Source organism: Populus euphratica, unplaced genomic scaffold, assembly GCF_000495115.2.
Source record: "Populus euphratica unplaced genomic scaffold, PopEup_1.0 scaffold189.1, whole genome shotgun sequence".
In the NCBI taxonomy this organism is placed as follows: Eukaryota; Viridiplantae; Streptophyta; class Magnoliopsida; order Malpighiales; family Salicaceae; genus Populus; species Populus euphratica.
In genome coordinates this window covers 170,599-182,659 of record NW_011500030.1, presented here as the reverse complement: position 1 = coordinate 182,659, position 12,061 = coordinate 170,599, and the positions used below count along the sequence as shown (strand labels likewise).

At 37.4% G+C, this 12,061-nt stretch overlaps 2 protein-coding genes across 6 annotated transcripts; both read left to right on the top strand.

Annotated features, from left to right (window-relative positions):
• The first annotated feature begins 19 nt into the window (after positions 1-19).
• LOC105142419 (Exostosin family protein) lies at positions 20-4,788 on the top strand. 3 transcript variants are annotated; one of them, XM_011050043.1, is made up of 5 exons: positions 20-257; positions 775-1,751; positions 1,839-1,969; positions 3,008-3,356; positions 3,826-4,788. In XM_011050043.1, exons 2-5 carry the CDS (start codon positions 852-854, stop codon positions 4,492-4,494), a joined length of 2,049 nt encoding a protein of 682 aa, XP_011048345.1. In that variant the 5' UTR covers positions 20-257; positions 775-851; the 3' UTR covers positions 4,495-4,788. The 3 variants fall into 3 exon arrangements, with proteins under 3 accessions (XP_011048345.1, XP_011048342.1, XP_011048344.1); XM_011050040.1 differs by having other exon boundaries at positions 771-1,751; XM_011050042.1 differs by having other exon boundaries at positions 20-287; positions 771-1,751.
• Positions 4,789-5,343: 555 nt separating this feature from the next.
• LOC105142418 (uncharacterized) lies at positions 5,344-10,251 on the top strand. 3 transcript variants are annotated; one of them, XM_011050038.1, is made up of 12 exons: positions 5,345-5,452; positions 5,567-5,594; positions 5,977-6,038; positions 6,182-6,253; positions 6,524-6,656; positions 6,757-7,021; positions 7,469-7,573; positions 7,750-7,878; positions 8,326-8,375; positions 8,480-8,577; positions 8,773-9,057; positions 9,415-10,251. In XM_011050038.1, exons 3-12 carry the CDS (start codon positions 5,991-5,993, stop codon positions 9,925-9,927), a joined length of 1,698 nt encoding a protein of 565 aa, XP_011048340.1. In that variant the 5' UTR covers positions 5,345-5,452; positions 5,567-5,594; positions 5,977-5,990; the 3' UTR covers positions 9,928-10,251. The 3 variants fall into 3 exon arrangements, with proteins under 3 accessions (XP_011048341.1, XP_011048339.1, XP_011048340.1); XM_011050039.1 differs by lacking the exon at positions 5,567-5,594 and having other exon boundaries at positions 5,344-5,566; XM_011050037.1 differs by having other exon boundaries at positions 5,344-5,594.
• The last annotated feature ends 1,810 nt before the right edge of the window (positions 10,252-12,061 follow it).

The window sequence follows — 12,061 nt, the reverse complement described above, 5'->3', positions numbered from 1 at the left end:
AAATAAATAAAATAAAGGAAATAGCAATTTGTCTGCCATTGGTGAAGTACACGCCTCTTTCTTCTTCTTCTTTAATTTGATTGTTCCTTTCTGTGTACCATCGCTGCTTGCTGTTCTGAAGAATCATTACTATATTGATTCTTCACTCGCTCGCTCACTCAAAACTTCTTCTTCTGGTAGCTAAAGTGAAAACTATAACTTATGAGTGCATAGTAAGCTTCATTTCATTTGTTCACCGACAACTGAACTCTACTCACGTTAGGGTTTCTCTCTTTCACGCTACTCAGGTTAGGGTTTCTCTCTTTCACGCATCGCTTGCTTCTTCTTCTCCTTCTTCTTCCTGCAACTTGTGAAGATCGATTCCTGTTTCTTAATGAACAGGCATGACATGCATTTTAAATCATCACTCCTGCCTAACTACATAGCAGCAAGTCTTTCAATTTATGTCTTCCAATTCTCTTATTGCATCATGTGCTTATTATTAATTAATATATCAACTTGCTTATTTTTCTCCGTATTCCATTCTGCTTGCTTCGATGGAGTAAGTTTTACTTTACTTTTTTTTTTTTAAAAAAAAAATTGCCTTGAATTTTAGTATGTCTGGGAAATTTGAGTTCTATCTAGATTTGTTGCTTCCGCTTCATTTTGTAGTTTTCATTTATTTATTTATTTTCTAGGACTAGATTTTTAATTTAATGCTCTAGATGAAATAACTCCTCCTCATCCTCCTCCTTCTTTGATTTTTTTGGCTCATTTTCTGGACAACTTAGGCAGCGGTAGAGAAGGAATTTGGAGTTGTTACCTATAATGACTGGGTGATTTCTGCTCTACAATTTTTTTTCCTTTTCGACATGGAACTTAGCTTTCAGCTTCCTAAGTTATTCCAGAATGTAAACCGAAGATGGCTTCTTGTACTCGGGGTGGTGGCTGTAACTCACACACTGTTTCAGTTTCTATTGCTCCCTTACGGAAATGCTCTTCGCTCTCTGTTTCCCAATGTAAATGATTCAATGTATGATAAAAGGAGCTTCGCTGTCATACAGTCTTCCAAAAAGTCTGTCATGGTCCGCTACCCTCTCACGGTTGATAAGTCGAGCTTGACTAATTATTTCAAGTTTGATGGGGTGCTAGAAAACGCTGATGATTCCAATGGTGGTGGAGAAGAGGTTCACGATGACGGAACAAAGAAAAATAGTGAAGACACAGATCATGACTTTTCATCAAAGGAAGGGGACATGGAGGTCCTGGATGATGTCATCCGGCTTGAGGTGGATAGAGATTTGGAAGATGATTTTCCATCTGAGGATGGTAAGGATAGACATGAGACTTTTGCATCGGGCGGAGTCAAAACTGAAGAAAGTAACCCTGTCTTGAAATTGGCAAATGAAGCCAGACTCAACCTCCCTCTTGAGAGGAATGTGAAATCAGACCATGATATTCCGACAGACAATGTACTGCAACAAAACAAAAGTCAAGCACATAAAGAATTTGAGCATGTAAACTCTACTCTTCCTGTAGACTCTCAAGAAGTGGCTTCATCCACAAAGGCCACCTATTTGAAGTCAAATGGAAGTTCCTCTATTGGTCCTGCTGCCTTAAAAAGTGATTCTGCAGCCGCAAAAAATTATTCTGAAGTGCTGGCCAAACCTGGGAAAAAAAGGATGAGGTGTGAGATGCCACCAAAATCAATAACATTAATAGATGAAATGAACAGCATTTTAGCGCGGCACCGTAGGTCTTCACGCTCGATGGTATTCTACTAATTCTGTTGAGTAATAGAACCTTGGTTAGCGCTCTACTCAAAACATGAAATCTAAACCTTGAAATTTTTCTCGCAGAGACCAAAATGGTCCTCTGCACGTGATCAGGAGATTTTGGCTGCCAGGTCCCAGATTGAAAGTGCTCCAGCTGCGGTGCATGATCGAGATCTTTATGCTCCTCTCTTTCGAAATGTTTCCAAGTTTAAAAGGTAATCTTAGATAAACTTTGGACTACTAGATCAGTTAACGACCCTTACTGTCAACAACTTATGGACCGTCAATACCTGATCTACCTTCATGTTTGATGAGAGTTGAACACTGGTCTAGGTCAGCGCTATGACAGAGAAAGCTAATTAGAAAATTGAAAGAAGAAGAAGAAGAAGAAGAAATAGAAACATAAAAGGAGAAACTGCAATAACAACAAATATACAAGTTGTCATTATAACAGAGTTATTAAGTCTGCAATAAGATCCGTACATCGTGCTGTGTATGTGTCTTATGACATTGTTGGCCAAACTTAAATAAGATGGCATTCTTGGTTTTCTTTTCTGCTACTGTATGCTTGTACAGTTGAATGCTATAAAGCTCATCCTATTCATTAAAAATCTTGATATTCCTAATATGCTTAAAAGCAATGGAGATTTCTGAATGTGTCCTTTAGTCCTTGTCTTATTTGAAAGGATACATTCAGCCAAAATTTAATGACTAACGTTTTCAGATCCAAAAAAGAATGTAGAGTTCATGCATCTAATATATGTTTCTTCTGTTATGAATGTATCAAGTACAAACTTCAATGGATTTTTTTTGTTGGGGTTAGACCGTGAAATGGGTTTTGAAACCACAAGTTGGGGACAGATGGAATTGAGTTTGGTCTTTAACCTGGTACAGGATATTCATACTTTATGTTTTATTCTTGGAATCACCCAATCTCTGTATTCATTTCAAATCTTGGTTGTAATAAGCCTCTCCAGTAGACAACTGCAATCTATCATGTGGAGAGTGCTTGTAGATATCTTTTGGAGTCTGGAAAAAAAGAAGAATAATACTCTTAACAATATCCCAGTAGAGCAGCTTACATCATCTTAAAACTGCAAGCATAGATCAACTGTAATTGGAGTCATCCCTCTATTTTTCATGATACCTTTAGATATGGGCTTTGACATCTATTAGTGTCATGATAACAAGATTGGAATTTCTGGTTAACAATCAAGATGTAATTTTCAATTTCTTCTTCGTTGCCTTTTCAGGAGTTACGAACTTATGGAACGCACCCTGAAGGTCTATATCTACAAGGACGGAAAAAAACCCATTTTTCATCTACCAATATTGAAGGGACTGTATGCCTCAGAAGGATGGTTTATGAAACTGATGCAGGGAAATAAGCATTTTGTAGTGAAAGACCCCCGAAAAGCTCACCTATTTTACATGCCATTCAGTTCACGAATGCTAGAATACACCCTCTATGTACGTAACTCTCACAATAGGACAAACCTTCGCCTATATATGAAAAGATACGCGGAAAGCATTGCAGCTAAATATTCATACTGGAATAGAACAGGTGGAGCAGATCACTTCCTTGTTGCCTGCCATGACTGGGTATGCCTTTCATGTGCCCCTCCTTGTCATGGTTTTCTTTGAATGCTTTGCTCTATTCTTTTTTGGAGAAAGAACTTACTTTGAATGCTTATGAAACATGTTACTCTGTTAGGATGTTGCTGGGGATTTTAGAACTGGATGTAAGTTTGACGATCCTGACTAACAAATTCACTTTCACTGACCCTCCTCCCATGAGGCCATTTGCTTACACATCATGCTATTGAGGTTGCCTTGGTAATCTCAATGTAATATTGGGGATATTTGGTAACCTGGTCACTTGACTCTTTGTTCACTCGAATGATTCCACCTTTTTCTGGACTGGACATGAATTAAATTCACTTGACAGGGTTCACTATAATTGAATCATGAAACTTGATTTTTTATTTTTGAATGTGGATCTGTGTATCTTTATTTGTTTTGTTTCATGCTTAACCATTTGGGAGTCACATCATATATCAAACTCTTTCAGGCTCCATATGAAACAAGGCACCATATGGAACATTGCATCAAAGCATTGTGCAATGCTGATGTCACTGCTGGCTTCAAGATAGGGAGGGATGTGTCTCTTCCTGAAACATATGTTCGGTCTGCTAGAAATCCCCTCCGAGATCTTGGAGGAAAACCACCTTCTCAGAGAAACATTCTTGCCTTCTATGCTGGAAACATGCATGGTTACCTGCGTCCAATCTTATTGAAGTACTGGAAAGACAAAGATCCTGACATGAAGATCTTCGGTCCTATGCCTCCTGGTGTTGCAAGCAAAATGAATTACATCCAGCACATGCAGAGAAGCAAGTATTGTATCTGTCCCAAGGGTTATGAGGTCAACAGTCCTCGGGTGGTTGAAGCCATCTTTTACGAGTGTGTACCCGTAATTATATCAGATAACTTTGTGCCACCATTTTTTGATGTCTTGGATTGGGGAGCATTTTCATTAATCCTTGCAGAGAAAGACATATCCAACCTAAAAGAAATATTACTTTCGATTCCAAAGGAGAAGTATCTTCAAATGCAACTCGGGGTCCGGAAAGCTCAGCGACATTTTCTTTGGCATGCTAGCCCACTGAAGTATGATCTGTTCCACATGACCCTCCATTCAATTTGGTATAATAGAGTTTATCAGATAAAACCTAGATAAGCATGTCTGTAGATGAGCAAGCAACAAGCACACGAAGACCAGTGGCCGGAATGGAATAAATTGTAGCATATGAAAGAGTGGTGAAGTTCATTGTGAAGCTTTAGCAAAGAAATCATCCACTTTTGTTTGCCTGTCAAGTCCTAAAAAGAGCTGCTGTTTGAATTTTAGAAAGAACACGTGAAGGAGCCTTTTGTGTTGCATTATCTCATTAGTGACAGTTTTCTGTGCATATCTTGTTTTACCATTTTCTTCTTGTACAAAGACCCTCTCAAGAAGACTGAAGTTTCTGGCACCACACTCTCCATGTTTCTCATGACAAGAGTTTCAGGGTGGGCACATGCCAGCTGACTAGGAAGTTTTCTTTTCAATAGGCAGTGCAAGCAATGATGTAAATTAGCTAGTCTGATTTCTGGACGTTTCTGTAATCCTTTCACAATAACTAAATTAAATTTGATTTTTTTATTTCGACTTGATATTTTAATTTTAAAAATATTATTTTAATAATTTTTAAATAAAAATTATTTTGAAAAAAAACCACGAATCTGCCGGAGGTGTACTTGGAGAAAAAAGAAGAACAAAAGCAACGTGGGATTGGGTGCGGGTTCCGCTCTCATGGAGGAGCTCTTGTCCACGCTCACCATGGAATTGGACCCAACACGCCACGTGTCTCTCATATTCCCAAAGAGGAATAGAAAAGGAAGGTAAAGGAGCAAAGACCCGCTGGAGCAGTGATCAGCATCACTTCACTGCCCTTGGCTTTCCTTGCTTACAAGCAAGTTTTGAGTTCTGTTTCTTTCTCCCAAATAAATAAATAAATTATTATTGTTTAAAAAAAATAACAGGAAAGAAATCCTGTATAAGTGGGAAACAGAGAAGTAAAATAATAATAATAATAATAACAAGTGGATAACGATGATCATCCATCCGTGGGCTCCATTCCCATCCCCATGATTATTCGGTTGCTTACTTTCCTTTGCCTACTCTTTCTTAATTTTATTTGATTTTGGTTTTTTCAGACGGCCTTTTTATTGTGTCACTATAAAGAGCCTCCCTCTATTTCTGTGGTGTGCAGGTTTGTATTTTATTGTGCCTTCATGTCTGTAAGTCAGCCTCACCGGCCCTTCTGCTAACCTCTATTGCTCTTTTGATTCTTTGAATTCTTTTAACCGCTCTGCTGCTTCTGCTTTTTTTAACTCAATTCACTCTGGTTTGGATTTTCGTTTCTTTTTTTCTTTTTTCTTTCAGTCCTTTCCTTGCCCTTTGACAATGTTTGAAACACTGAAATTCTTGTTGGTCTCTGTCAAAGTTGATGACCACAAATCCCATTTAACAAACCATCTCAAAACGGGGGCTGCTTTCCTTTCCCATCCTAACCATTTCTACACTTCATTTTTTTTTCTGGGGATCCATTATGTGTGCTTTAGGAATGGGCTGGGACAGCTTTTTTGTTCTCTAAATCATTTTGATTTTATGTTATCTCAGGATACGAAGATCAAATGGGAGATTTTTTTATCAAAGAAGAAATTAGTGATATCCCTTCAAGAGTAATTATCTCATCTTATATCCCATAGAATTTCTCTAATGCTTAGTTCCTTTTCTTTTCTTGAGGTGATTCTTGATGTCTAACTCAACGTTATGTCTAACCGTGTTTTTTACTCTCTCTCTGTTTCTTTTTTCGTGATTTTAGAGGCACCATTTTGATCATCCATTAAGTGAATGCGGCCTACTGGAAAGACATGGTTGCCAAATAAAGAATGTGGTAAGACTTGCATTTCGAATTTGTGTGCATTTGTGAGTGTGTGTGTGGACGTGCGTGTGCCGTGTGCCTATTAAAACTTGGTGAAGTTTATATTTGGTCAAAGCTAAAAGATGGGATTCTGGGAAGAACCAATGTGATGAAACGCTTCTTCATTGATGAAGGATTGTCATGAAATTATGGTGTAAACTTTCATTACGACTATCTATGCTGTCCTCAATTCAGTTTGATTCGAAAGCTCAGTTTTCTAGACCTCATATGTCCTCTTATCAGGCACATAATGATGCTGTGAATAACGTGAGTCTTTTTGTTGATTCTGTTGGATCGCCCTCATCATTGGATGACATTTTTACCCGCCTTTTAACATTGACTACATATTTTAGGCGTCGACTGGTTCATTTTATTGGTGAGTGATAGGCTATCATAGGTGCTGAATTAGCTCTTCTGGTTTACTTTCATATTTTTGGGATATTTTGGCTACATTTGATGCAAAGCTATTTTGGCAGAGGATCTTATATACCACGATTTCAATGGATACTCAGAGAGTTTTGCGGCCAGTTCTTCTGGACCGCATTCACATTCTTCAGGACACAACATCTATAGATCCAATGTCAAAGGGTTTTCATTGTTTTCTGAACATTATATTGCTAATAAGAGTCCTGAAATCCACAGAACAAGAGCGGCAGAAGTCAGGGAAGAGTTATTTGTAAATACAAGACACGAAGCTAGAACCGGTTGCAGTCATCGAGGTGTTTCATTAATTATTCAAGGGTATAAATATTTTTTGTTAAACTTCTCCATGGTTTGGTTACTGAAAAAAAAAGTTAGATTTGTCGGAAATAAAATCAAAGCCAAGCTTGTTTAATCTAGTTTTCAATTTGAAATTCCACAATGAGCCTGTGTAAATTTCCTTTTCTTCCTTGAGCTGATCATACATTTATCCATAAATGAACTGAATGACTGATTATTTTTTTTAATTAATTTGTTGTTGCTTTCTTTTCTCTCCTGTTTTTCTTCAATAATTTGTCAAAACAGTTTCTTAATCTGTACTATCTGTGTCATGCACGTGTCCATGTGGGTTTTCTAATGCACAAGGTTCAAAAGTAAGTAAGATACAAAATTTGATAGTACAAATATGCTATTGTTATTTGCAGCTATTTGATAATTGATGCCTTCAATATCATTTTCTATCACAAATTTACTCTGAAAGGGGTGCAGGTTGATGCTCCCATTGTTTGGTTTACGACTTGGCTGGATGTTGGCATTGGCCTCCTGGAGATGTTCACTTTATTATATCAGATGCACGCAAGCTCAAGTTCTTAGGTAAAAGAAGTTGCTTACAACTTTGCAGGCTCATAGGTCATTTTCTGTAGAAGAGTTTTTGAAGGTTTCTTTTAGACTTTACCTTCTACGCTGAGATTACTGACTCCATCTGTATAAATTTTGCTTCCCTTCATTTTTTTTTTTTATGATTTTAGTCTGCATTTTTGCATCTTCAGCATTACATCTCGTGTTTGCAAAACTTTGCGTGGTTCGTCGGATGATATTGGATGGCTACAGCATACACATGACATGGCTCCAGTGGAGGATGGTACAGTTAGATTCTTAGAGCTGCTTGAGAGAGTAAGGTAATGACCAATTTTTATTTGATATATCTGATTAGTAGAAATCAACCAATTGCTATGTTTCGAAGGCTGGGAAACTAAAAAAATGTGATGGCACTGGAGATGGAATACTTAGGACATAACAGTAACTGCCTTTTTTTTGTTTCATTTGTGACTCGTTAATTAATGCAGTCTCTCTGAAATTATTTTCATACTGGTATATGCTTGTTGCCTTGGTTGTGCGTTGTCTCAAAGAAGTGTTTGGGATTGCCCGGTATGTGCTAGTGATTAATGGTCAAACTATGATTTTTCATCTAACTGCGTTTTCAATTTTAAGTTGCTATTTTTTCAAACTGGTTGTTCACTTGAGTGTTAACTGCTACTCTGTGCTCTGTCAGGGATATGAATTCTTATAATTGGGTTCATAATTTTATTGATACCTACTCTTTCTTTGTTATGCTTATTCCTCAGGAATGGAGAGCACAACCTTCCGAACACATTTGTTTATTTATTAATACCAGGTTTAGAAAATCCCTGTACCCTGATGTTCAAATCTGGAATTTTTTTTCGGTCAATAGTTGGCATGTTGTAAACCCAACATAATGCAAATTTTTACCTTTATCAGGCCTTTTTAGTAATCACGGCCCCCTGTATTTTGTGGGTGCTAAGAGATTCTTTTCTAAGATGGGTCTAGCTTGCCACATTGCAAAAATTCACAGTGAGGTAATCACTGTTTACTCGGTCCTTTATCTAGACTAAATTGACCGGAGAACCAGAAAGTTTTAGAAAAATGATTATTTAATGAGGTTGTTTGTCCTGTTCTCTAATTTTACTTTTTCTTTCACTTCTATAGTTAAGTTAGATCATAAGCTATTATGATATCATCTGCTTATCCATCGCGCTGCCATTGTTATGAAGGCATCAGTGGAGCATAATGCATGGGAGCTGAAGCAATATATTGAGGAGCTATATTGGGGTTCAGGCAAGCGTGTGATGCTGCTTGGGCACAGCAAGGGTGGGGTTGATGCCGCAGCTGCATTGTCGATCTACTCTTCTGACTTGAAAAACAAAGTTGCTGGACTGGCATTGGTACAGAGTCCATATGCTGGAACCCCCATAGCTTCTGACATTCTTCGTGAAGGCCAGATTGCTGACAAAGAAACTCGGAGGATCATGGAGCTTTTGATCTGCAAAATAATTAAGGTAGTCCTTGTCTCTGCCTAGATACAAATCCATAGGAAAGTCTGTGCGAATAATAACAAGGAAACTCTTATTATGCTGATATGTTTCCCTAGCTTTATATAAATAGCTTTCCATGTTGTTTTTATTTTGATTCTTATTTCCTTTGTGTCCTATATATACTGCCAGAGTTTATAGTTATGCTCCTGCACAGGATTACTGTTTATTTTTTAAATGTTTCCTTGTGTTATGTTACTTGGATCTTGTCTGTGGCTGGGTGCTTTTTGTGCTTCTCTTGACTATATGATTTTTTTTCTGCATCTGCAGCCCAATTTGTTGAAATATCTGGCTGATTTCTTATATCATTATGAATAAATTTAGGGTGACATACGAGCATTGGAGGATCTCACGTATGAGAAGCGGAGGGAATTCATCTCAAAGCACCAGCTTCCAAAGGAAATTCCACTTATCTCTTTCCACTCGGAAGCAAGCATTGCTCCAGGTGTCCTTGCAACAATGACTCACATAGCACACGCAGAACTTCCTTGGCTTTCCCTCCCAAAGTTTGGGAGCGAGGAATCTGATGACTTCCAAGCAGGACACCAGGTGCCAGTAGTGATTCCCGTATCTGCTGCTATGGCTGTGTGCGCACTCCACTTGCAGCTTAGGTATGGAGAGAAGAGTGATGGGTTAGTGACATGCCGTGATGCTGAAGTTCCAGGTTCAGTTGTAGTCAGGCCAGATAGGAAGCTGGATCATGCTTGGATGGTTTACTCTTCAAGAAAGAAGGATCCTAGTGAACCTGATTCTTGTGAAATGTGCGAGTCTCTTTTGACTATGCTGGTGGAGCTTGGCAAGATGAAGCAAGAAAGAGATGTCTCCGGTGCCTTTTAAATACTTTACAAGGAAGTCATTGTTTTGGACCCTCTTGATCTTGAATTCCCATTAATGAAGATGGCACCATGTGACGTTTGCTCCTTGCTTATGAGTATCATAAGTTGAAGGGAAGAAACATTTTTACTGCAAGTTACGATCTGCGCTTTTGTCTCCTTCATTGATTAATTTCAAGCTTTGTACATTTCATTTCATATCATGCCGTATTACAAACACTAATACATTCTGCATGATCGATTTAGCAAGTAGAGCAGGAATTTGGAATGTTAGAACTCGAAAGTTAACATGTCAGAAACTTGCAAATCCCTTCATTTTGGGATCCTACATCTTAAACTCCAAGGTGGATGATGCATTTGCCCAATACTTTTCAAATCTCATTCTCACCATTGAAGCAAAGCGAAGTTTTCACTTCCAGGGTTTCCCTAGTCGGCTCCACTATCAAACGCAGCTCCACCATTAGTCTACCGCCCGTTACTTCCAGTCTCTTCTGTGTCCTCCGATCATAGAGTTCCCATAGGTCACCAGCACCAAACCTGTAGACTTTCGGTGGTGCTTCTTTTCTCAGTTCATAGAAGCTAGATAGGATCTTCCCACGATGAGCAAAAGATGCATGTTGATATAATGTCTACGGAAGTAGTGAGATGAGAGGCCAAAATAAGCAGGCATTCGATTTCTTGAAGATATGCATGTAAGCGGTACTGTAATGAGGTGTCCTCTATGGGACTTCTTCCTCCCACAGACATCTCTGTACAAGCACATGTCTCTCTCAGAAATCCAACTATAGTAGGCTCAAAGGGACCCCGGCCCATTTACTTAATGCCCTTAAGTTTGCAGGGGCCTTCTACCCAGATATGAAAATCAAATATAATTCAATGAACAGATGCATACTTGGCAGGGCAGCTTGGTTCTCGACATCTTCCATGCCATGTGTTGGCGAAGGACAGAGAGCAGAATCAGATTGAACAAGATGCTGCAGTTTCAGTGACAAAGTTGAAGTGAAGAGGGCTCAATACCTTCGGAGTACGGGTGGCATTTGGACGAGCCTGGATTATTATTGAATACCCTGCATGTTTCTTTGTACTAAATAAGTGATCATAGAGCTCCACTAGAGTTTTAATGAAGGCAGGCATGGGTCCTATTCGTATACTCTGAATCACTCTTCCAAAATCTTGATCTAACTAGCTATAAGGATTGATTTAGATGATAAAAGAAAAAAGAAAAAAGATTACAATATAAAACCTCAAATTCGAGTTTCATCTCTAACTTCTTTTTTAGAAGGCATTTTTGCACCTATTTGAGGAAATAGCCTCCTTGTCAAAAATATAGTAAGGGTTCTTCTACGTGAACATGAAAATTATAATACTTTGCATCGCATATATGGTCAATCTATTTATTTTACAAACAATGAGATTAGTATTCGAGAATGATATAAAACAAATTTTATCTTATAATTTAAAATTTAAAATTAGAATAATTATTTGATATAACATTAATAAGTTTAAATCTTATTATTTTAATTTTATATAATAAAAATTAAGTATAAAATAGTATGAATTTTTATAAATTTAAAGTCTAAATAGTTTTTATTAAAAAGAAATGTATTAGAGAATAATATAAATTATATATTGAATCTAACATGATTTTGACTTTTTAAACTGAGATAATTTATTTTTATTTAATATACATACCTATTGAAATAATCAAGATATGAATGTTCTTAATTATTTTAAACAATGAAAGGAAGAAAATTTAAGAACAAAATAATGAGAGTACTAAGCAAATATACAATCAACTAATCAAGTAATAATGCCCAATGTTTTGTATTATTTTTACTATATATACACACACACATATGTTTTTACCCTTAAATTGGGAACATCAGAAAGTCTGCCAAGAAAATAAAGAAGCACCCCATGCCACAAAGCAAGGGTTGGCACTATAAAGAAATGAGTCACGTTATAGGTAATAGTAAACTCCAAAGCCCAGGAAAAAACCATAGTGCTTGCTTAGAATATTAAATGCCTTCAAATTGTCATTATGGTTTAAATTTAGGACTCTGAATTATAGTGATCAGGATTTTGAACAGTGAAAGTTAATTAATAATTTTGCTTGATATACTGTGCATAAACCCAAA